Source organism: Hyla sarda, chromosome 5 (genome assembly GCF_029499605.1).
Source record: "Hyla sarda isolate aHylSar1 chromosome 5, aHylSar1.hap1, whole genome shotgun sequence".
Taxonomy (NCBI): domain Eukaryota; kingdom Metazoa; phylum Chordata; class Amphibia; order Anura; family Hylidae; genus Hyla; species Hyla sarda.
In genome coordinates this window covers 42,915,285-42,942,291 of record NC_079193.1, presented here as the reverse complement: position 1 = coordinate 42,942,291, position 27,007 = coordinate 42,915,285, and the positions used below count along the sequence as shown (strand labels likewise).

The window sequence follows — 27,007 nt, the reverse complement described above, 5'->3', positions numbered from 1 at the left end:
AATTGGTCCTGCAAGAAACAAACCCTCATATTGGTGTGTAGATGAAAATGCAAAAGGCTATTAACCGATGAGTAGGTAGAAAACTACCAAACTACTAAAATTGCCAAGGCTCTCTGTGTTTCCGGGACTGGAGAATGGAGTGGGACTGGAGGGGGCGTGGTGTGACATCACGTCTTCAGTCCCAGAAACACAGAGGTTTCCAAGACTGGAGAAGCAGCCCTGCATAGAATGCAGGTTCTGCACAGAGATCCCGGGGTGGTCTCAGTGGTGGGCCCCCCACGATTAGACATCTTATCCCCTATCCTTTGGATAGGGGAGAAGATGTATTTGGCCAGAATACCCCTTTAAGAGGTTTGACGAGGGCCTTACTTCCCTCCAAGGTCTCTAACGTAGACTAATTCACTTATTAAAAGTTAGAATTGATGTTGTGTTCACATATGCATAGTTATTTCCAAGTTTCTGTTCCATCATAGGGACAACAAATAAATAAAAAATTATGGCAGTTCTGTTTTTTTTTTTTTATGCCAAAGACACGATAGACCCAATTGACTTTAATGGGATCCATCGGGTTTCCATCTTGGTGTCCAGCATGTTCCCGATAAATTAGTTCTGCATGCTGCTCTGTTTTGTCTGGACCTTTTGACAGAACCTGCCACACAGATGTGAACCTTGCTTAATCCCAATGGTTCAGAAAGCGTTAATTAAATATGTCTTTTTTTTTTTATAAGTAGCGGGCATGCCACGTTGGGTGAGATTTACTGATTCACAAGCAGAAATAGGACATTTATGCTGGAGCATAGCAGGTCTATTGCGTAGGTGTTATATTGCGTCCACAGTAGTGTGAATAGACAAATACTTCTATTTCATTTCTTTTGTTTAAACTAGTCCTTTTATTTCACAGTGCGGATTCCGTGTCCAGATTGCTGGCCATTTCAGTTCTTAGGTGCTAAACCTTGCCTCATGTGTCTTAAAAGATCTTTGAAAAAGCTTAATTTGGTTGCAATTTGTTCCTTTTGGCCAAAACACTTCCAAGACTTTAGTTCTTACTGACACAAAATCTCAGTGCGAATTAAGGGGGGGGATAGCTGCTTTCAGGATTAGCTCCAAGCCTGTAATTCTTTACGTGGAGGTCTGCGCCCTTCTTACAGTGACTGGAGGCTAGAGAGATGATAAGCCTCACATTCTTCAATCACGAGTACTTAGAATTTATAGTTGTTCCTCTACCTCTAAAGCACAAAATATTTACAAGTCATTCTTTTTAAGCAGCGGGCTGAGGAAAGTTAGGCCCCCTTATAGTAATTAGCCCCACTGTATAAGACACCTTCCAGTGTTGCGAGACATTTTACAAGCTCCTAAAAAGAAGTGTCTTCTGAACTGCGGCCAGATGTTTTCTAATACAACCTATCCAAACACGTGAACTTATTAAACAGAGCCCAGCTTTCTGCCTCGCTAGCTCTTGGCACCGAGCAACTTACAAATTATTTCGTTTTAATAAAATAGATTGTCTTTGTTCTCGAGAAGTTCCACGGTGTACTTCTTATTCCTGTTGTGTTTGGCCGTGTCTCTGCCTTGATAAGAAGACCTTAAGGTGTCTGGAACAAGGTCCCTGCTCAGGTCCAGCTCGCACGAGCCGGAATCTTACTACGTACTGGTTAAATAATGTTAGACTTTTTCGGAGACAGCGTCCAATGACTGACGTCACCATCATGGCAAAGCTTTTTACAAATAATAATAAAATAAATGCACATAAAATGAAGTCATTTTTGGTCCCAGTTCTTCATCTATTATTGCTTTAATGGGATGAGAAATCCCTGTGACTACTCTTTGTATTCACTGTAAAACTGAACCATTGGGGATTTTATTTTAATGATATAACACAATCTTAACATAGATTTAAAAAAAAAAAAAAAGAGGGTGCCAATATTTTTTTATTGTTTAATTAAAGGCAGAACAAGTAGTGAAAGTTTTAAGGGGCAAATCTGTCCAAACTTATTGTAGTTACTGAGTTACTGGCAAGCCCTTTCCACATGGGGAATAGATGGTATTTAGTTAGTAGTGACCATAATGAAGATTACTTAGCACAAAGAACATTTAGAAAACTTGTGTTTTTTTTTTTTTTTTTTTTTTTTTTTTTTTAGCATATTATCTATGTGCACTCTTAAGACAAGGGGGGTTATTTGTTAAAGGAACATTGCACTATTCCTTGTATTGTTGACCATTAATATAAATAAAGGAAGAGGCAGAACTATCTTGTTCTGGATTCTTATAGCATTTTTGGGGACTTTTTAGTTCTTCCCGCTTGGTTCAATGACAGGTGGGGGTCTCGACATCCAGACTTCGACCAATCAAAATTTTTGACATGTTCCTGTGGCATGCAAAAAAAAGCAAAAAAAAAAGATGTCAAAAGTTTTTTTTAAACGACAGGGGACACTAGTAAACTGTGCCAAGAATGGAAACTCACATTGTATTCATCGTTTTGAGCTAATGATAGTCTTAATATCAAAGGAGTTGTCTCACGACCGTAATTATTGGGCTATCAACATTGAAAGAAGCAGCACTGTGCATGCGTGATGATTTTCCCCTTTAGACAGGGGACTTTGGAGCCCTGTTCGTATGATGTATTGGGATCCCATTGGTCACATTCCCAGCAATCTAATATTTATCATTTATCCTGTTGATTGGAGAGGAATTTTTTCAGTAGTCTTTGTTTTGTTCAGGCCTAAGAATACTTCCTGCTTTTACTTGTCCCTAAGTATTTGAACTAAAAAGGAAGCAAGTTTTCTTTCTTAGTTATAATATCCTTTCATTTAGTTTCTACAGTTCCTATGGAGACCTAGATGTCTCTATGGTAACAGACTACAAATAAACCCTATGTAGTCTGATCCTGCAGTCATACTCCTTCCTATCTGTCACCTACCTCTTGTTAACATATATTTGGGCAGTGTAACTGCAAGATAAGACTACGCAGGGTTTGTTTTTAGTACTGTGGTAAAACATAGACCTGCATAAAAACTGTAGGCACAAAATGTTTGACAATTTTTCACAAAGACTATTTTAGATGCATTGGATAAACGAGCTGAGGATGACCATGTATAGGAAAGCAGTCCATTTGCATGACAAGTTGACATGTATCTATGTAGGCTGTAGTGGTATGTATTAGGGATCGACCGATTATCGGTTTGGCCGATATTATCGGCCGATATTCACGATTTTAGACATTATCGGTATCAGCAACTACTTTGCCGGTAATGCCGCCTCCGACCAGAGACAACCACCGCCGCTGCCCCATTGCCTCCTCCATCCCCGGTTTTATAATTACCTGTTCCCAGGGTCCGCGATACTTCTGACTCCTGTGGCGTCCTGCGCTGTTGCTCATGGAAGGTCACACGTTGCCCTCATATGTTCTCTACCTGCTGGTTTCTAAATGGAGAACCTCCTTGTGACTCAGCTGGGGCCCATCTTAATGCTCTGTCAGTTGTCTATCCTGGTTGAGTGTCTCTTACACATGATTGATTACTATGGTGATCTAACACAGTGAAGTTTCCACTCTTTTTAATGCACTTATAAAGAATTTTAGACATTATCGGTATCAGCAACTACTTTGCCGGTAATGCCGCCTCCGACCAGAGACAACCACCGCTGCTGCCCCATTGCCTCCTCCATCCCCGGTTTTATAATTACCTTTTCCCAGGGTCCGCGATACTTCTGACTCCTGTGGCGTCCTGCGCTGTTGCTGTGCGCTGCGCAATGACGAGTGATGTCCTCAACGCGACATCACCGTCAGTGCGCACAGTGACAGCGCAGGACGCCGCCGGAGCCAGAAGTATCGCGGACCCTGGGAACAGGTAATTATAAAACCAGGTAATGGGGCAGTGACGGTGGTTGGACTCAGGACCGGTAGGGGGAGAGAAGCGGGCGGCGGCAGTCTCTGGCCAGAGGATAGGCAGGGGGGGCAGCAGCGGTGGTGGTTGAACTCAGGAGGACCCCATTTAATTCACTGATGTGCAACGGCTTCTGCGGGGTCGAAGGGGGGGGGGAGAAATGGCCGATAACTTGTACCGGAATATCGGTATAAGTTATCGGCTATCTGCCTGAAAGGTCACAGATTATCGTCCCTAAAAAATCAATATCGGACGATCCCTAGTATGTATTTTCTTACTACACTTAGTGTTGTATTGATGACTTCCCTTCTTGTTCTGATAATGAAGATAAAATACCTTGTAATACAAAGATAGGTATTGTTCGGCACTGGCACTTGCATGATCTTAATGGTGAAAATGTGCTATATGGTTGCTAGATATGTTGAAGTAGGGTGGTGATCAGTCTATATAGTTCGTAATGTACAAATCCAAAGGTAAACAGGAATTAAGAGACGGCGACTCACCCAATCTTCTTGACTTCTTCTTTAATGGTGACTCAGCCTGAGAGGCCCGATGAAGCACAACTAGTGCGAAACGGCTGCTGTAGCCTCAGTTCTTTTATACCACCTGCATGACTCACCCCTGCTACGATGTGAATATCGCTGACCAATAAAGAAGTCAAGAAGATTGGGTGAGTCGCCGTCTCTTTATTCCTGTTTGCCTTTGGATTTTTAAAATACCTTGTAATGTCATCACTAGATCACAGAACATAACTGGTCCTTATAACAATTCCCCCAGGGAATGACACAGTAATATAGAAAATAATATATCTGTGAGGGCAAACTATTCTCCCGAAGTATATCCAATACATATATCCTAGAAATACTTGTATAACACATATATCAGTGGGTTTCATGTTTGGACACACACACTCCAGAGGTCTACCATGATGTCACACTTTTCTCTGCTTCAAAGTTTTCTGGCAGCTGTGTTGGATTATACATTTTATTTTCCTTTCCATTGAATCTCTTCCCCTTCATGAAATGTCCAGAGCAGCTGTCATCTTGTCCACCTGAAGTCTCTGGGTACTCTCTAAATAATATTTGACATGAAGCTATTGACTCATGGAAGGTCACACGTTGCCCTCATATGTTCTCTACCTGCTGGTTTCTAAATGGAGAACCTCCTTGTGACTCAGCTGGGGCCCATCTTAATGCTCTGTCAGTTGTCTATCCTGGTTGAGTGTCTCTTACACATGATTGATTACTATGGTGATCTAACACAGTGAAGTTTCCACTCTTTTTAATGCACTTATAAAGAATGTTACATGGTCCTTCCACAAGAAGATGTACATTATTCAGATATGCCAGAACCAGAGGCATAACGTGTATCTCTTCTGGGCCCTTCTTTACAACCTTGGAAGTTTTTTGTTTGGAATACTACCACTGCAATTGTTGAGTTAAAGCCAGTAGTGTATTCAAAAGGAGTGGGGAATATAAAGGACTTAAACGTCTGGCTTTGGCTCAAAAACTGCAGTGGTAGTTTTCGAAAAACTGCCAAGTGGAACCACAAACTAATTCCTCCTTAAAAAATGCTATATTTTGACCCTTCATTGGAGTCTTCATCAAGCTTGATATAGACCCATTTGCAAGGTTGAAATTGGTTGCATATTTTATAAAGGAATAAAAGATGTTTTTGCACTTTCTATACTCCAGCTAAACCCTTTTGGCTTTTTGTTATTTATCTTTATGATACAGTCATGGCCGTAAATGTTGGCACCCCTGAAATGTTTCTAGTAAATGAAGTATTTGTCACAGAAAAGAATTGCAGTAACACATGTTTTGCTATACACATGTTTATTCCCTTTTTGTGTATTGGAACTAAACCAAAAAAGGGAGGAAAAAAAGCAAATTGGACATAATGTCACACCAAACTCCAAAAATAGGCTGGACAAAATTATTGGCACCCTTAACTTAATATTTGGTTGCACACCCTTTGGAAAAAATAACTGAAATCAGTGGCTTCCTATAACCATCAATAAGCTTCTTACACCTCTCAGCCGGAATGTTGGACCACTCTTCCTTTGTAAACTGCTCCAAGTCTCTCTTATTGGAAGGGCGCCTTTTCCCAACACCAATTTTAAGATCTCTCCATAGGTGTTCAATGGGATTTACATCTGGGCTCATTGGCCACTGCAGAACTCTCCAGTGCTTTGTTTCTTGCATGGAACTTGTTTAAAGTCCCATGCAAATCTATGGGAAATGTATGTTCCCACATAACTTCCGTACGGCTGGAGATATTTCAATAATACCTGATACACATATTACTTATATGTCAAGTAAGAATAAATGATAGTTAAATTAACCCTTACCTACACCTTTATATATAAAATGGGTTTTTGTTTCAAGTCCCATGCAAGTATATGGGATTTCTAGTACCTTACACCACAAGCTCCTCTCTGCATCTCCTGGTGAACGTGTCAGTCCAGCTTGCAAGCCACACCCCATCTCACAAAGACACGCCCACTGTTTAAGCCCCACCTCTTTTATTTCCTACCCTTTTGTGCATCGGTCTGGTTTGCAAATCACGCCCAGTCCCGCAAAGCCATGTCCCCTTATATTTTCAGCTGATTTTCCTCCCCAACAAGGATTAGGAAGGAAAAACCGGCAACTCCAGGTACTCAGCTAGTAAATAATAAATGCTTATTTTGTTGCAGAGCTTTGGATTTTCCTTGTTTTTTTTAAATTGTAGAAAATGATATATTGAAGTATATAGCTGCCAGTCCAAAATCCCAGGGTGCTGATCCCTCTCCAAATTAGAATTTTAAGAGTAGCAGAGTTTTAAAAATTGATGAGAAAAACCTGTTACAGTCTGTATTTGGCCTTTATAAAAATCGTATTAAACGAGCTATACAGATCTCTTCACAATGTGCCTAAAATAATATTTAAACAGTGTGGCTTATACTAATATGTTCATTTTTGCTGTAGACCTTCTAATTGTGTAAATATGTCTCAGGCGATTACGTTCTTACATCCTTCACATGAGAGTCACTTTGAACTCTCTTGTTAAATTCTGCCTCCAGCACATCCTCTTCTTTTGATATTGTGGGGCCAAGCATTACATATATATACACATATCAGGGGAACGGTAAGGTATGATGGACATAATATACCTTACTGTTGACCCCTCATCACGCTCTCTTAATAAACTTTCGGATTTGTATTACAAGAAACAATGCTAGAGGCTGCCATATTCTTGTATTTTAGAAAGGTTGACTTAAGGGTCATTGCAAATTGAATATACATACACTGATCAGCTAGAACAATTAAACCACTTGCCTAACATCAGGGCATGGACTCCAGAAGACCTCTCATGGTGGCCTCTGGTGTTAAGCACTATACACTGCAGATCCTTTATGTCCTGTAAGTTGGGAGGTGTGGCCTCCATGGCTTGGACTTGTTTTTCCTGCACATTCCACAGATGCTCGATTGGATTGAGATCTGGGGAATTTGAAGGCCAAGTCATAACCTTGAACAAGTTACATAGTTAGTGCATCAACTTCAAACATGGAGCGGTAGAAGACTTTGAAGGGCATGGGTATGTTCCTGAAACAATTACTGAACAATTTTAGCCACGTGTTGCCACTGCCTTTAGGGAATCTCACTGTCCTGAAGAGGGGACTTGGTTTGTAGTGTTCAGAATGCTAGTATTTGACACCTTAGCATCCCCATATCATAGCTATCCCTCGGAACATTGCCCATCACACTACCTGGTAAGTGATGCACAGGGACCCTACTGTCCACATGATGTAAAAGAAAATGTGATATATCAGACAAGGCCGCCTTCTTCTATTGTTAAATGGTCATGTTCTGATGCTCATATTCCTATTTTAGGCACTTTTGCTGGTGGTCACTGGTCAGAATGGACACACTGACTTTTATAGCTACACAGCCAGTTGCAATGTACAACTCTTCTGTGGCATCAGACAAGAAGGGCTAGCCTTCGCTCCCAATTCTCATCAATGAACTTTGAGCATCTATAACCCACAGGTTCACCAGTTGCTTTTTTTGGATCACCTTTGCAGGTACTTATTACTGTATACCTGAAACACCCCACAAGACCTGACATGGTAGAGATGCTCTGTACCAGTTGTCTAGCATCTGTTTTTGGCTATTGTCTTTGCTCAGATCCTCACACTTGCCCATTTTTCCTGTTTCCGAAGGAGCATCTTCAAGAACTTGTTGTTCACTTGCTGCCAAATATATCCCACTCCTTTACAGGCACTATGAGGTTTCATTAAATTTATATGTTAATAGTTCGGACATTTCCACACGTGCCGATTCCACATATTATTATGTTTATTTTGGCTTTCAACATTTTATTTAAAAAATGGAAAAAGGAGGCTGATTCAAGCTTTTGTTAGGCAGGGGCCTATTCACATTCATTTACATTTATTTTTGGACATATTATTCACAATTTTTTTGTCCCTTATAGGGAACTATTACATGTAACCCCTTGATTGCATACACTGAAAAATGCTGTCCCATAGCACAGTAATGATCAGTGTTATTGGTGCTCTATTACTATCCCCAATGCTTTATTTTGCATCCAGTTTTCTATGGGGGAGATTTATCAAAACCGGTACAGAGAAAAAGTTGCTGAGTAGCTCATAGCAACCAATCAAATTGCTTCTTTCATTTTTTAAAAAGGACTGTGAAAAAAATGAAAGAAGCGATCTGATTGGTTTATATGGGCAACTTAGCAACTTTTTCCACTGGACAGGTTTTGATAAATCTCCCACTATGTTTTTAATCCTGTGTTTCACCGTTTTCTAATTCTTGGAGAACGGCTGATTCAGTTGGTATAGGCCGTATGTCATTATTGTGTTTACTTCTCACCTGTGCGCTCCTTGTAGGAACACGTAATTTCAGGGTTGTATTACGCCGGCCAGCAGCTCTGTTGAGGTTACATCTCATTATACACTTGGTATTTAAACCTCTCGGATGTGTAATATTATTGCCATGACTAAGAGCTACGGCTTGAAACGCGTCCGCATTTGCTCTACCTTTCAGAGTGACGTGTCAAAATTTTAGCCGGTGATCCGGTCTTTTACCATGCATGATTAAAAGTTAAGATTTACCTATCCTTTTTATTGCCTCTATTACTAAAGGTTGCTGAGTCTTCCTGCACTATTGGAGCACAGTTCGGACCAGACGGAGGCAAGTAGGGACCCTCCGCCCCTCTTCTCAACTGATCGATACTCTATGATTTTGCAGTAGTGATCCTGATCAGCTCCCTGAGCTAACAGGCAATGTTTTTTTCCTGTTTTAGATGCTGCAGACAGCTTTGATCAAGGCGTCTAAAGGGTTAATGCCAGACATCGGTCGTAACAATGTCTGGCATTAGCCGTAGGTCCTGGTTGCTAATATCTGTGGGTCCTGAGCGCGCTTCCTACATGTATGTCCTGTTTCTTCTAGTTAAAGAAACCTATGTTTCACCTACTTGTTTAAAAATGTGCACCATAATAAATCATTTGCAAAGCTTGAAATGTGAAAAAAAAAAAATACATAAATACCCCCTCTTAGTTTTTATGTTTTACTGTATATTAATATGATATAACTTTCTATGTCCAAAGGTCAGAATATGTATGCATTTTGTTAGTGCTGTTAACATGTTTCTGGTTTATTGTATGCTGACACCTTATCTTGAATTTTAGGACCTGTCGGTGTTGGCTTAAATGAACTTAAAAGAAAAGTCCTCATCAGCGACACCCAGCACTATGGAGTGACCGTGCCACGTAAGTACCTATCATCACAGTCTGTTATTTAGTGGGGAGGTTAGATTTCTCCTATGAGATTTGCCCAGATAGTTGGAAGCTGCTTGTAAACACTTAAGCATTTCCCATATGGCCATATGTTCCTCCTGCTTGAAATATTACAAATTCTTGTGGGCACAAGTCAGTTTTAAGAGATTTTGTGGTCTTTACGGAGCAACAAAAACAAGTGTATTTTTTTCATATTTCCTCTAATTAGTGGGTGGTGTGCCTCATTCGGGAGTCACTTCCCCTCTTGATTTGCAACTCGCGATTGCACAAGACTCCAACCTTTTTAACTCTAGATCAACATTTACATGTCTATTTTTTGTTGCCTAGTTTATTACATTTTTGTAAAAGAAAAAAGCTGTGGTTTTGCAAACGCCAAAAATTTTAACAGTAAACATGAAAGTAATGACTCGTATCATACACCATAAATTTCACTAATATTTTGTCCAGATAGTCAGTGCCGGCAGCAGTGCCAATCATATTGTTGTTAGCCTAGAATTAAAAAAAAAGTACCTGTCACCAAATAAACTTTTCTAAACTAACTCAGGCTATGTTCCCTAACTACTCCTAACACCCCTCCCACCCTTAAAAAAAATTCGGAACTTTAAAAATCTCTGTATCATACCTTTATTGCTCACATAGTGCAATCTCCCAGCAGGAGAAAGCGGGTGTTTCCCAGCAGCCATAACATCAATGAAGCCTGCTAGAGGACCACATCTGCCCTCAATTTGTTGCAGTGCTCTGATGAATAGAAGACCTCAAGCTCTGTGCAGCTTTCAGTGAGGCTCTTTGCAGCTTTCAGTGAGGCTCTTTGCAGCTTTCAGTGAGGCTCTGTGCAGCTTTCAGTGAGGCTCTGTGCAGCTGTCAATCAAGCTCAGAGCAGAGAAGCACTTCCTGAGTTTGGTCTACTGCCAGTTTGGCAGGAGACCAAACTCAGTGTATTATTTGTGGAAGGGAACAGAACAGAGCCACCTAGTGGCTGTTTTTTCTATTACATTTTAAACATATTTGTTAAACATTATTATTTATGTTGTTAATTTTAAAAGTGAATGGGAAAGTGTCTGCTAATTACACAAGGAACACTATATTAAAATATTTATTTGGTGACAGGTACTCTTTAACTGCTAGTCATATATTAATGACCTTGCGATAAGGTCAAGTAATGCTATGCCATGTTTGGTGCATAATGTCACTTGTATTTAGGGACTAGAGGGCCATATTAAGCACAGAAATTGTAAATTGCAACCTACGAGTGACAGAACACAAACTTCTTACATCAATTTATTTTATATATCGATATGTTTTAACTTCAAGGTCTGGTGAGTGCTGCTCTTTCCTATTTGACATTCTTGGTTACATTGCATTCGTAAAGTCTTTAGATCTTTAAACATTTTTGCAGCCTTGTAATAAAATAAAAAGAGAAAATGCCCCCATCATTCTGCACTTGATACCCCATAATGACAAGTGATAACAAAATGTTAGAAATCTTTGCTAAGTTATTGAGAAGAAAAAACTATAATCTTGCAGTGACAAAAGTATTCATACCCTTTACTCAGGACTTGTGTGAAGCCCCTTTGGCAATGATTACAGCCTCTAGTCCTGAGTATCATGCCTCCATATTTACTCACCTGGCTTTGGGGATTTTCTGCCATTCTTCTCTGCAGATCCCCCTCAAGTTCTGTCAGATTGGATGGGGGCCGTCGGTGGAAGCCATTTTCAGGTCTCTCCAGAGATGTTCAATTCGGTTCAAGTCAGGGCTCTGGCTGAGCATTCAAGGACATTAACAGACTTGTTGTTCACAGAGCTGCTCTTGTGTTGTCTTGGCTGTGTGCTTATGGTATTTGGGGGGAATTTATCACACAAATACATGTCTTTTCGTGTGTAAAAAAAAAAGGCGCAAATTTGGCACTTTGATGGTTTTGCAACTTTTTGTAAAAACTTTCTGTCCTGAAGTGATTTTTGCAATACTTGGCACTCATAAATATAAATAATGTGCATTATTGATCCGCAATGCTTATATTAAAGGAAAACTGTCAGCTTGCTCCCCCCCGCACTAACCAGCCGTACTGGCTGCAGGGGGATTCTGATCAGTTTGATGCCTACCATGCCCAGATCCGCAGCCAGTACCGTTGGTTAGTGCGGAGGGGAGCAAGCTGACCATTTCCTTTAAATAACGTTTCGGTCATGAATGACCTTCATCAGATCAGGATTTCTGCGGAGTAAAGGATACGGCTTCCAGCCAGTATAGTAGGTTAAAGCGTGCGACCTATAGTCGCGACCCTACTTGTGCACGATGACCTTAACCCCTTAAGGACCGGAGGTTTTTCCGTTTCTGCATTTTCGTTTTTTGCTCCTTGCCTTTAAAAAATCATACCTCTTTCAAATTTACACCTAAAAATCCATATGATGGCTTATTTTTTGCGCCACCAATTCTACTTTGTAATGACGTCAGTCATTTTGCCCAAAAATCTATGGTGAAGCGGGAAAAAAAATCATTGTGCGACAAAATTGAAAAAAAAACGCTGTTTTGTAACTTTTGGGGGCTTCCGTTTCTACATAGTACATTTTTTGGTAAAAATGACACCTGATATGTATTCTGTAGGTCCATACGATTAAAATGATACCCTACTTATATAGGTTTGATTTTGTCGGACTTCTGGAAAAAATCATAACTACATGCAGGAAAATTAATACGTTTAAAATTGTCATCTTCTGACCCCTATAACTTTTTTATTTTTCCGTGTATGGGGCGGTATGAGGGCTCATTTTTTGCGCCGTGATCTGAAGTTTTTAACGGTACCATTTTTGCATTGATAGGACTTATTGATCACTTTTTATTCATTTTTAAATGATATAAAAAGTGACCAAAAATGCACTATTTTGGACTTTGGAATTTTTTTGCGTGCACGCCATTGACCGAGCGGTTTAATTAATGATATATTTTTATAATTCGGACATTTCCGCACGCGGTGATACCACATATGTTTATTTTTATTTTTATTTACACTGTGTTTTTTTTTTTATTGGAAAAGGGGGGTGATTCAAACTTTTAATAGGGGAGGAGTTAAATGATCTTTATTCACTTTTTTTTTTCACTTTTTTTTTGCAGTGTTATAGGTCCCATAGGGACCTATAACACTGCACACACTGATCTTCTATGTTGATCACTGGTTTCTCATAAGAAACCAGTGATCAACGATTCTGCCGGATGACTGCTCATGCCTGGATCTCAGGCACTGAGCAGTCATTCGGCGATCGGACAGCGAGGAGGCAGGAAGGGGCCCTCCCGCTGTCCTGTCAGCTGTTCGGGATGCCGCGATTAGCCGCGGCTATCCCGAACAGCCCGACTGAGCTAGCCGGGAACTTTCACTTTCACTTTTAGCCGCGCGGCTCAGCTTTGAGCGCGCGGCTAAAGGGTTAATATCGCGCGGCGCCGCGATCGGCGCTGCGCGCTATTAGAGGCGGGTCCCGGCTTCACTATGACGCCGGGCCCGCCATGATATGACGCGGGGTTACTGTGTAACCCCGCGTTATATCGGAAGAGCAGGACCAAGGACGTACCGGTACGTCCTTGGTCCTTAAGGGGTTAAGAGAGTGCCATATCCTTTAACCCCTTAACAACGCAGGACGTAAATGTACGTCCTGGTGAGGTGGTACTTAACGCACCAGGACGTACATTTTCGTCCTATACATAACCACGAGCATTGGAGCGATGCTTGGGTCATGCGCGGCAGGTCCCGGCTGCTTATAGCAGCGAGGGACACACCGATAATGGCCGACATCCACGATCGCGCGGATGTCTGCCATTAACCCCTCAGATGCCTCGGCAATCCGATCATCCAGAACGGCAGACTGAGATCCCCTCACCTGCTTCCGCTGCCTTCTCCGGGTCTTCTCTGGTCTGAGATTGAGCAGACCAGAGCATAAGATGACCGATAACACTGATCAGTGCTATGCCCTATGCATAGCACTGAACAGTATTAGCAATCTAATTTTGCCCTATGGGAAAAATAAAAGTAAAAAAAGTTTTTAAAAAAATGTGAAAATCTCCTCACCCCAATAAAAATTTAAATTGTCCCATTTTCCCCATTTCAGCCCCCAAAAAGTGTAAAAAAAATGTACAAACATATTTGGTATCGCCGCGTGCGTAAATATCCGAACTTTTAAAATATAATGTTAATGATACCGTAACGGTGAACGTAACAAAAAAGTAAAAAATTGCTGCTTTTTTATAACATTTTATTCCCAAATAAATTAATAAAAAAATGTATTAACAGTTTTATATATGCAAATATGGTATCAATAAAAAGTACAGATCACGGCGCAAAAAATGAGCCCTCATACCTCCGCTTATACGGAAAAATGAAAAAGTTTTAGGTCTTCAAAATAGAGGGATTTTAAACGTACTAATTTGGTTAAAAAGTTTGCAATTTTTTTTAAGCACATCAGTAATAGAAAAGTATGTAATCATGGGTATCATTTTAATCGTATTGACCCAAAGAATCAAGTACACTTGATTTTTACCGTAAATTGTACGGCGTGAAAAGGAAACCTTCCAAATTTTGCAAAATTGCGGTTTTCTTTTTAATTTTTAGTATTTTTTCTTTTGTTGCACCATACATTTTATGGTAAAGTGAGTGATGGCATTACAATGGACAACAGGTTGTGCAAAAAACAAGCCCTCAAACTAGTCTGTGGATGAAAATATAAGAGTTATGATTTTTTGAAGGCGAGGAGGAAAAAACAAAAACGTAAAAATAAAATTGTCTGAGTCCTTGAGTCCAAAATGGGCTGAGTCCTTAAGGGGTTAAACAGATTAACTTTTCTCCAAAATGTCACAATTTTTGTCCTAGAGGGATTTAATTGTCGCAAACCAATACCAGTAATCTTTTCATTTGCAACATTTACTTACAACATCATTAAATTAAAAACCCCTTAAATGTGCATATGCTACAAATTTTTCATACGCTCAATGTACAACATGCGCACTTCCTGACTATATAATCCCGCCCGTCACTCTCATTATTAAAATTAAGGTTGCGCTAATTCCCGGAATTGTCAGACAAACTAAACCCTCGTATCTCAGAAATGGTTGGGCAAATCAAGAAACTGTGAAAAGGTGTGTGATCAGGTCACCCTAAGCTATTAAATGAGATTAAAAATGTCAGTTTTTTTTATGATTGGCCACAGGTCCTCTTAAAGTGCAGATTGTTGGGACAAAACCTTTTTATTTAATTTTATTTTAGCACAAGGCTGCAATATAACACATAATATAATTATTAATAATTTCAGGGGCATGGCTTAAAGGAGCACTCCGGAGCTAACCTTTTATGGGGGAATTGGAGCATGAGGCAAAGTTATATAACATTCTAATATACTCACGTTTTCCATATGGTCTTCTTTCCGGTCTTCTCCTCGCTTTTCTCTCCGGCCGGAAGCTGGGTCTTCTGATGACGCTCGACCTTTATTTCTTCTTGATCCGCCGCCATCTTCGCCCGGTGACTCATCGCTCCCATGAGTCACTGCGGGCTGTGCAAAGTTAATTTATTCTGCGCATGCGCAGTACTACGCAAATAGCGTAGGGCTAACGCTAGGCTCCTATCGCTGCCTACGTTAGCCCTACGCTATTTGCGTAGTGCTGCGGCATTCTTGTGACACCGCTAGTGCAGTGTTTCCCAACCAGGGTGCCTCCAGCTGTTGCAAAACTACAACTCCCAGCATGCCCGGACAGCCTTTGGCTGTCCGGGCATGCTGGGAGTTGTAGTTTTACAACAGCTGGGGGCACCCTGGTTGGGAAACACTGTGCTAGTGGGCACATGGATCAGTGGGCTAGTGGGCACAGGGATGGGTGGATCAGTGGCTTAGTGGGCACATGGAGAGGGCTGATAAGCTGAGAGGGGGAGGATGGGAGGAGATAACCACAAGGGAAGGAGCTGTGGGCGTCACTTTATTATAATTTATTATAATTTCCTGGGGGGAGAGGAAGGGGAGAGAGCAGCAGCTAACAGGAAGCTGGCGCAGGGAGTCGTGGGAAATGTAGTCTTTATGACATGGCTTCTTACTGCTACAGGTGGCAATTACAAGAGAATGGCTGGGCCAAATTTGACAAATCAGGTATTGTTGGGAAGGTCTTTGAAAGAGCTATCAGATGAGGTAAACTTTTTTTTTTTAAGTACCAGCACTCCGGAGTACTCCTTTAACCCCTAGGGGATGCAGGGCGTACAGGTACTGGGACATACCTGTACACCCCCTGAGTCCTACTGCAGCTGTGACGCGAGTGCAGTAGCTGTGCCTGAATCATAGACCACGGGTCCTTCCTGCTGGGACCCGCATGTAATAGCGTACATCGAGTGCAGTCGCTGTGCCTGAATCATAGACCACGGGTCCTTGCTGCTGGGACCCGCATGTAATAGCGTACATCAACGATCGCTCTGATGTTTGCCATTAACCCTTCGGGGCATCCCTAATTTACAAAGCATATTTTGCTGCATGTTTTCTGCAGCTGATTTTGCAACCCATTGATCTCAGTGGGTAGGAAATACTCTGCAGCAGATATGAAGCAAAACACGCTGCATATACGCTTGGATTGGATCGTACCCTATATCTGTTCCCAAGAAAATGGCTGCCATTACAACTGTGATAAGATTTGTTTCACACCTTTCCCAGACACATGAATTTAAAATCTGCCTGTTTATAAAACAATGTGTCGGAGGATCATTGCCTACATCCGCATGTGAAAAACCTCTGTGTAAACATAGCCTTGTAATACTAATGTAGTTTTATCTATTAGAGGCACCTTTAGGTCTCCTTAGACACCAAAGCCCATCTGTCTGTGCAACCTGTAGTTACACCTGGAATGTGACTGATAAGGACTGAGTTTTCATTCCTTAAAGGGCTCTGGAAAGATGGAACCTGCATTGTGGTTGGCCACTAAGGGCAGTCCATCCTTCTGTTAGATCGTTTGTGTTTGACTATTAGATGGAAATCTGATTTTTAATAAGCAAGGGGGATATGGAAGTTGCCTCGATTTGACGGCGCAGCTGAGGAGTCTGGAACGTTTTTTCATGGCTTTCAAGGCTTTGATATGCGTACAAGTCTCTATTCCCCGATGCCTTTTCAGGAGATGGACCCCGGCACCACAGCTTAAGGTGTTCCGGTCAAGCAGACAGCTCTGTCCATCTAGTTTCCGTTTTCTTTGGATTTCTCATTATTCACGGTAATGTTCAGAGACGTTGACAGCACCATCTTTACAAGCCCCACGGGAACAAAGGGGAATCAATATTTTCTGGTGTTACCAAATGTAAAAAACAAATAAAGCAATCATTTAGCACACTGTAAAAGAGGTTTCCTTCACAATTACATTAATGGGTCCGGGTTCCATAAACTGGCGGATTCTTTATACAAAGCCACAGCTGCGGCATTAAAAGGTTTGATACCGCGTCACTGGATTGAGCTATTTATTTAATATCCTCCGGAGCGATCACTGTGTAATAATGCATTTCCCTCCTAGATGAGTTTTACAGTTAATCAAGCTGGAAGTTCAGGCTCCAAAGTGTTTCTTAACCCCTAAGCTTTACTGTGTGATACATCATAGAAGACAGTATAATTGTATCAAGAATTACCTCTAGTAAGGCTTGAACTTATGGATTAAAACAGAAGGAAGGAAAATGCATGTATCCTTAAAGGGGTACTCCACTGCTCAGCGTTTGGAACAAAACGCTGTTCAAAATGCTGGAGCCGGCGCCGGTAGCTCGTGACGTCATAGCCCCATGCCCTCATTACGTCACACCCTGCCCCCTCAATGCAAGTCTATGGGAGGGGGCGTGACAGCATAACGCCCCCTCCCATAGACTTGCATTGAGGGGGCGGGGTGTGACGTCATGAGGGGCAGGTCTATGACATCACAAGTTCCCAGCGCCTGCTCCAGTTTTCGGAACAGTTTGTTCAAAACGCTTTAAAGGGGTACTCCACTGGCCAGCGTTCGGAACTAAAGTACCCCTTTAATAGACCAGAGTACAGGACGGCTGCTACTAGGTTGACTCTATACAGTTCATGAGTCCCAACCTTGAAGACTTTTTCTAGAGTCCTGAGCCCTAGATCAGAGGTCCCCGACCTTTTGTAGGGAGCAAATTACAATACACCATGGTGTTTATCCACATAAGATTTAAAAAAATATGACCGGTATAATCTCCACTATAGAAAACGTAAGTAATACTATATCACTGGTGCCCAAATGCAGGGGTTCAATAACCACATGAGTCTCCTGTGTGGCTGCTTGAGAAAAAAAAGCCTTTGCTGGTTCTGGGGAAGGGAGACTGATGGCTATACTTGTATACTTACTATTAGGCAGCTAAAACAATATATCTTCTCTGCCATATGGTGGTATTGTTACCGCACTCCTAATTCTACCATGGGGTACAGAGGCCTGACAATGTTACATGATCTGGCCCCTACATAGCATCCCACCTTCCAACTCTGAGCAGGCCCAGTGACCCTTATAGCGCTGACAAGACAGTAGCCATTTCTAAGAGATCCCGGTCTCCCCCACAATCACCACTTTCTACTATAGTGATAAGTATTTTAATGAGGAATTGGATTAAGACAACATGACATTTAGACACATTATATCGGTAACCGCCCATCTTAATTCCCTTCCCTCTTAAGTGCAATTTTCATCTACTTTTTGTGTATACACATTGGTCCCTGTTTAATCTTCATTTGATTTTACTCCGCTTGTCCAATACAATCTTAATTATAAACATTTATAGCATAAACCTTTTTGTCACAGGTAAACCTTTCAGATGAAATAAACCGCATATGTTAAACCCCAATAAACCCCACCTAAAGAATGGACAGAAGTCTTATTCACACCATCCTGTCTTTGTTAAGAAAATGACACCAGTTAATACTGTGGTGGCCCAGTAAAGAAGTTGCCCTTCTGTACCCTGTTTGGTCCTTTCAGGTGGACTCAGTCCCAGTCCCCACACTCTTCAGGACTCTCGTCCCGTCACACTATGGTTATCTAAAGACTTAATGTGTTGTATTTAAGTGCATATGTCTTGCATAAGTCCTGTTGCGAAGACTAATGTGGTGACCTATGGGAGTCCTCCAAATTGCTCCCATATATTGCAGGGAGGAGCTAGCTAGTTTCAGTTTAGCTGAGGTGCAGTACAGTCATTTACCTGAGAGTGTCTGGTGTCCTAAGGGGATACCAAGGCCTGACCACGCAGCCACGCTTCCATCAACCGTGTACCCCTTCAGGTGAAAGTCAAAACCTGCTAAGCAACCACAGGGGAGAAGTATAGTGAGTCATAGTCAAGTCCATCAAGCCAGCTAAAGTCAGCGTATGATTGCATAATTAAGTCCAAGTCCACTACAAGTCCCAGTGAGCCCTCAATTCTCCTAAAGTCACTGGTCATCTCCTTGGGCCTAACTGAGCTGTAAAGATTATAACACCTGTCTATCTCAGTAAAGGTGCCGTTGTTTTGTAACCTTGAATTGGAGTGATTATTTGCCCCGTGCCTGGCCCAGGAACCAGCGGCCATACCTCGGGTGGTGTAGAGGATAACCACGCCCTGGCATCACGAACACAAGGAGTTAATGCCATCTGCCCCTAGGGTAATAACATCTGCCCATTCATCGCACCCTCACCGCAATACTTTTATTCTGGAATGTAACACTTCAATCTGTGACATTAGTTTATGAGCTGCCAGGCTATGACTGCGTACTAAGCACACCATTTTTTCTGTGCATCTACACCGTCCTCTCAGCAGCATGAAGCATTGCTGCTTGTATTAGTCATTCCTATAATAGTGAGCATGCATCTTGAATGTACTTTATTACAGCTAAAACTACAATGTTTCATGATGTTAGTTTCTTGTTTTGATCTTTAGTTACAACACAGCACTTATAAAAACAAAACAATTACAGACAGTAGACAACCTCCCTGATGCAAACTACCTGAAGAAACATGTTGGGACTTAATCCGCCACTGGCTGGGGAATGTCAAGGGGCAGTAGGTACTTGGGTAATAACTGTCTTGGAGAAGTAGTAAATGAGATATAATACAAGCATAACAATAGCTATATGTGTAAGGAGAATGATGTCAGGCACTACTGCTCTGTGGATCCTAGTGGCGTGTCTAGCCCGGTGATTTACTGCTTGGCTGCAGGGTGGTGTCTGCTTTACTACGACTGGGCGGTTCTCTACGTCTTGATAAGTTATAGCATAGCAATCATGTATTGGTAGAAAGAACAGACGGATCACTCACCACTGTGCCGGTAAAAAGAGATATCTTTATTCTTCAATCTTTAAAATCCTCTCTTGCTGAGGTTACAAGCGCAGACAGGTGGGGGAGTTTAGGTGCAGGGACGCAAGGTTACAGAGACGACGGCTCCGTTTCGTTCCCTGGGGAACTTGGAGGAGACCAGAAGAAGTTCCCCAGGGAACGAAACTGAGCTGTCGTCTCTGTAACCTCGCATCTCTGTAACCTCACGTCCCCCACCTGTCTGCGCTTGTAACCTCAGCAAGAGAGGATTTTAAATATTGAAGAATAAAGATATCTCTTTTTTACCGCCATAGTGGTGAGTGATCCGTCTGTTCTTTCTACCAATACATGATAACAATAGCTATATTTTGGTTCAGAGTTGGCCATGAGAAGCAAAAAGGGAGGAATTATAGGGAGGAGAGAGTTCCGCCACAGTGGAACTGATTAGGAAGTTGGTATGTCTTTGCAAAATGAGCATGGCTTGTATGCAACTATGTGCCAAAAATGTGGTGTAACGTTTTTAGAGACAACTAATAGACTGTCAAGATTTGAGCCACTGTGATAAATCCGGCTCTAGCCCAGCTTTGCTTAGAATTCATCCGGTTTCACATACGTCCAATATGGCCACATTTTTGCATTTATATTACCGCCACAAGTCCCAGCCTTGTGGTTGTAATACGGACCCAAAAATGCAGTCCTGTAATGCCCATGTGAAACAGGTTTTCTGAGCATATATAGCTAGCTTCTACCTTTTTTGTAGACACCTTGGACAGCACAAAATGCCAGCCACAGCCATTCCTCTAATGGGACCAAGAGTGGTTGACTACAACGTTGATGTACCGTAGTGCTGTACAAGGTCTCGTAGGTCTTTGCTTCCTCTTCCTCCTTCCCACCAGCATTCTGCAATCAAGTCATCTGTATAATAGCCCAATTAAGTAATTACTTTGACATTTGTGAGCTGCATTTCCGGCCGTTCTCCTGGATCTGCCCTCACTCCGCAGCTGTCGCACATGTTCGGTAGTGCTGTAATTTGAAGGTGGAAGTTGACACAGTAAGATGAAACTTGTCTGTATCTGGGAGCGCACATGTGTGACACTCAGCCCTCTCCTTTAGTGAGCTGTCTGACAGATGAGTACATCTTTAACAGTCTACACCGGTCTCACTCCCATCCCATACATGTGTTAAAATGTTCTGTTTGAGACATACTTATAAAGATGATTTCCTCCAAGGGACTTTAACCTTTCTGTCCTCCACAGGAGGCTGAGAGTTTAATGCAGGTTAACATATGTTATCCCATAGGGAGCTCGGCCTCTGTTGTCAATTACATCCCATCAGCCGGCAGCAGGCGAGTGCACTGGAAGTCCGCACGGGCAAGTGATGGAAAAAAATACCCTTTATGACAAAACCAGATTAAAACCATCTAATAAACACAGCTAGCATTTCTTTTCTTTTCTTTTTTTTTCTTTTTACAATATTCATTTAAACCGTCTCCTTCTGCTACAGCTGTTTTAGGATCTGTGAAGACAGATGAATGTGGTGTACAGCGCAGCTATGAGCTTGTATCAGCCATTGGACTGTGCATGTTCCTAGAGCTCTTATGTGCCTATGTGAATAGAAAAAACAAATGCGTTTATTGGTATTATTTTTAATACCCCTATTTATTTTTTCTATGAAAGCCCTGAGAAACTGCTCTGTTGTAGCAATTTATTTAATTTTTTTTGAGATTCCAGTAACATTGTTATAGTGTTGCTCTCCCACCTATTTTGAAAATTCGAAGTGGAGAGATTCTGTGCACGCTGGCTGGTCGGATTGCTGAGAGTTGTGTGCACTGAACTTACTGAAAGTCAAACAGTTGTCTTTGCATCTGTACTACCCATTGTCAGCTGTATCTCATTGCACAAACACTGGAGTTAGGGTCTGTTCACACAGCAGAATTTCCACTTGCGAAAATCCACCTCAAATTAAAGCCCATAGACTTCTATGGGATTCTGCACTCCCATTCACACTTCTGAATTTCCACTTGAGGAATTCCGCAAGCAGAAATTCAGAAGTGTGAATGGGAGTGCAGAATCCCATAGAAGTCTATGGGCTTTAATTTGAGGCGGAGTTCTGCAAGCGGAAATTCTGCCGTGTGAATATACCCTTAACCCCTTAACGACCACGGACGTAAATGTACGTCCTGGTTTGGCGGTACTTCCCGCACCAGGACGTACATTTACGTCCTGTGTATGACCGCGAGCATCAGAAGGGTGCTCACGTCACACACGGCAGGTTCCGGCTGCTAGCAGCAGCCGGGGACCCGCCCGTATTGGCCGACATCCGTGATCGCGCGGATGTCCGCCATTAACCCCTCCGATGCCGTGATCAATACAGATCACGGCATCTGCGGCATTGCGGCACTTTGTTTGGATGATCGGATCGCCCGCAGCGCTGCCACGGGGATCAGATCATCCAGCATGACAGCCGGAGGTCCCCTTACCTAGCTCCGGCCGTCTCCTGGGGTCTTCTGCTTTGGTCTGCGAGCGAGCAGACCAGAGCAGAAGATGACCCATAATACTGATCAGTGCTGTGTCCTATGCATAGCACTGCACAGTATTAGCAATCAAACGATCGCTATAGATAGTCCCCTATGGGGACATAAAAAGTGTAAAAAAAAAGTTGAAAAATGTAAAAATAAAAAGTAAAAAAAAGTGAAAAATCCCCTCCCCCAATAAAAGTGAAAATTGTCAGTTTTTCCCATTTTACCCCCAAAAAGCGTGAATTTAAAGAAAAAATAAACATATTTGATATCGCCGGGTGCGTAAATGTCCGAACTATAAAAATATAATGTTACGTACGGTGAATGGCGTAAACGTAAAAAATTTAAAAAGTCCAAAAATGCTGCTTTTTTGTCACATTTTATTAAAAAAATTTTTATAAAAAATGATCTAAAACTTTTATATATGCAAATGTGGTATCTAAAAAAAAAGTACAGATGACGGCGCAAAAAATTAGCCCTCATACCGCCCTATATACAGAAAAATGAAAAAGTTATAGGTGGTCAAAATAGGGCGATTTCAGATTACTGATTTTGTACAAAAAGTTTTAGATTTTTTTTAAGCGGTACAGAAATCTAAAAGTATCTAGCCATGGGTATCATTTTAATCGTATTGACCCACAGAATAAAGAACACATGTTATTTTTACCGTAAAGTGTACAGTGTGAAAACAAAACCCTCCAAAATGTGCAAAATGTTGATTTTCATTTAAATTTCCTCCCTAAAAAATTTTTTGGGGGGTTCGCCGTACATTTTATGGTAAAATGAGAGGCTTCTTTACAAAGTACAATTGGTCACGCAAAAAACAAGCCCTTATATGGGTCTGTACATGGAAATATAAAGGAGTTATGGATTTTAGAAGGCGAGGAGGAAAAAACGAAAACGCAAAAATAAAATTGGCCTGGACCTTGAGGTGAAAATGGGCTTGGTCATTAAAGTGTACCTGTCGTCAACAAAAACTTTTTATATAATGTAGATAATAGCATTATATGTATATTTGTAATATACATTGGTTAAAAAATTTGTATATTTTTGTCGCTGCAGCTATTGTGGGGCTATAGTGGGGCTCTGTGCACTAAGAAAAAGCAGGACAGTGTACACTGAGGCTCTATAACATGCTCCTGGCTCATACATCAGGATGATTGACAAGCCAGGAGCCTGCACAGATCCCTGTTTGTCCTGCCCTCACTTCCTGTTTTTGGACTCATCATAGAGACACACAAACAATAGCTGCAGAGACAGCATTTTTCCCCCAAAAAATATACACATTTTTAATCAATGTATATTACAAATCTACATATAATTGTATTATCTACATTATATAAAAAGTTTTTGTTGACGACAGGTACACTTTAAGGGGTTAAAGGGCTACTCCACTGGAAAACCTTTTTTTTTTTTTTTTTTATCAACTGGCACCAAAAAGTTAAATAGATTTGAAAATGACTTCTATTTAAAAATCTTAACCCTTCCAGTATTTATCAGCTGCTGTATGTTCCAAAGGAAGTTCTTTTCTTTTTGAATTTTCTTTTATGTCTGACCACAGTGCTCTCTGCTGACAACTCTGTCCATTTTAGGAACTGTCCAAAGTAGGAGCAAATCCCCATAGCAAACCTATCCTGCACTGGAAAGTCACAAAAATGAACAGAGGTGTCAGCAGAGAGCTCTGTGGTCAGACATAAAGGAAATTCTTCCTGTGGAATAGACAGCAGCTGATAAGTACTGGAAGTACTGGTTAAGATTTTTTAAAGTAATTTACAAATCTGTTTAACCTTCTGGCACCAGTTGATTAAAAAAAAATGGCTTCCAGGGGAGTACCCCTTTAATCCCTTCCCTCTCGGGCCCTTTTTCATTTGTGCACATTTGTTTTTTCTTCTTCCACCTTCTAAAAATCATAACACTTTCAATGTTCCACCTACAGACCCATATTGTGGTTTTTGTTTTTTTGCGCCACAAATTTTACTTTGTAATACCATTAATAATTTCACCACAAAATCTATGTCAAAACCAGAAAAAATATTTGTGGGCCTAAATTGAAAAAAAAAAAAAAAAGCAATTTTGTAAATTTTTGGGGCTTCTTATTCTACACAGTGCTCTTTTAAGTACAAATGACACCATATCTTCATTCTGTAGGTCCATACGGTTAAAATGATACCCAATTTATATAGGTTTTATTTTATTTTACTACTTAAAAAAATTATAACTACATGCACCAAAATTTGTAAGTTTAAAATTGTCCACTTCTGACCCCTATAACTTTTTTATTTTTCTGTATATAGGGATGTATGAGAGCTAATTTTTTGCACCATGATCTGATGTTTTTATCGGGACCATTTTTATTTGATCGCGTTTTATGAATTTTTTTCTAGTATATGAAGTGACCAAAAATACACATTTCTGAACTTTGGAATTTTTTTACGCTTGCGCCTTTGACCGTGCGGATTAATGAACATTGCGGCAATACCACACATGTTTAGGTTTGTTTATTTTTTTACATTTCTTTATTTGAAAAATGGAAAAAGGGGGGCGATTTAAACTTTTATTAGGGAAGGGGTTAATGCATATTTATTTCGTTTTTTTTCTACCCTTTTTTTTTAGTCCCCATAGGGTACTATAACATGCAATCTTTAAATTACATACACTGATCAATGCTTCTCCATAGGAGAGCATTGATCAGTGTTATCGGTGCTCCATTGCTTCCACCTGGCAAAGTTGGCTGAAAGCCTGGAGCACCGATCGGACGGCAGGGAGGAAGAAATTACTCCTCCCCCCCATCCTCTCAGCTGATCGGAATGCCGCGGTTTGGCCATGGCAGTCCCAATCAGCACACTGAGCTAGCTGGGAATGTAGTTTACCGCTTTTAGACGCCGCAATCAACTTTAATCGGGGCATCTAAATGGTTAATGCCGGACATCAGCCCGATCGGTGATGTCCAGCATTAGCCATGGGTCCTGGTTGCTGATAACAACCTAGACCCATCGGGAATGATGCGTGCTCACCTGCTGAACGTGCGTCATACAGCAGGAGCCCGCAGTGGACGTAAATATACGGCCATTTGCAGGAAGGGGTTAAGCTGTAGCACTGCCGATAAGCTGAGTGAGGCCTATTGGCCTGTGTAAAAGAGCCAGCGATCAGCCGACAAAGGAGAAACACTTATTTTTCCACTGTTTGCATCCTTTGTGTAGGCCTTAAAGGGGTACTCCAGCGCTAAGACATCTTATCCCCTATCCAAAAGATAGGGTATAAGATGCCTGATCGCGGGGGTCCCACCGCTGGGGACCCCCATGATCTTGCATGCAGCACCCCGTTATAATCAGTCCCCGGAGCATGTTCGCTCCGGGTCTGATTACTGACGATCACGGGGGCCGGAGCATTGTGACATCACGGCCCCGCCCCCATGTGACGCCATGCTCCGCCCACTCAATGCAGCCTATGGGAGGGGGCGGCTGGCACGCCCCCTCCCATAGGCTTGCATTGAGGGGGCGGAGCGTAACGTCACACGGGGCCAGGGCCGTGATGTCACAATGCTCCGGCCCCCGTGATCGCCAGTAATTAGATCCGGAGCGAACATGCTCCGGGGACTGATTATAACGGGGTGCTGCGTGCAAGATCACGATCAAGATCCTTTGGATAGGGGATAAGATGTCTTAGCGCCGGAGTACCCCTTTAAAATCATATTTATCCGCCGCATACACCCCTGTGGATGTGCTGGTGATAAAATGAAGGGGCCGAACAAATCATCCAACGATCACTCATGCGGCCCTGCCTTCACAATCATCAAACCGCGTATATAGGCTCTTCAGGTTTTCAAGACTTTAAACTCACTCTAAGGCCAATTTCAGATGAGCTTAATATGGCCTCATATCTGCATCTGTATTGTAGCAGGTGGAGGAGCACAGTTTCAAGACTACTGCTCTAATGTTTTTTTCAACCTGGTAGGGAGAAGGGGGTGCTGAACACAAACCTGCAGACCTAATCGGATCAGAAATGGAGCCATATTATATTCATCTGAAATTGACCTTTAGGTCATGTTAATGCATTTTTTTGCACAGATAGCATACCAAAAATATGCAAGTGAATGAATATTTAGGAAACACCTTTGACCCTTTAAAAAAATGTGCACAAATTTGAGGTCCTTCAGTACATTTTTTGCCACAGATTTTATACATTGGTATGCGGTAAGATCTGTATGCAACATGTGGGTTTTGCAACGAAATTGAAGCCTCTCTGTAGAAAGCGCTAGTTATTGGTTGGTGTCTGGTATGCCGTAAATGTTCTCAGTTCTATCATTTACACCAGTTTTCATATTTTTGACAGATACGACAAGAGGAAAAAGGAACCAGGAGTGTGACGGTGTGGAATATATCTTTATTACCAAACACTTGTTTGAGGCAGACCTACACAATAACAAGTAAGTGTCTTATATATTTTAGATGGGCAACGAGACAAGTCTGTACATTCACTAGCAATGTAGACTTAGGAAGTAGGAGCAGTGGATGGTAACATGATAGAAGAAAGTGGTTGTG

At 41.6% G+C, this 27,007-nt stretch overlaps 1 protein-coding gene across 11 annotated transcripts in view; it reads left to right on the top strand.

Annotated features, from left to right (window-relative positions):
- Positions 1–27,007, top strand: part of MPP7 (MAGUK p55 scaffold protein 7) — a 413,461-nt gene that overhangs the window by 365,829 nt on the left and 20,625 nt on the right. For all 11 annotated transcript variants that reach the window (XM_056519406.1, XM_056519411.1, XM_056519401.1 and 8 more), the window contains 2 exons: positions 9,577–9,657; positions 26,799–26,892. In XM_056519406.1, the coding sequence (XP_056375381.1) occupies positions 9,577–9,657; positions 26,799–26,892 (175 nt within the window). The remainder of the gene's footprint in view (positions 1–9,576; positions 9,658–26,798; positions 26,893–27,007) is intronic.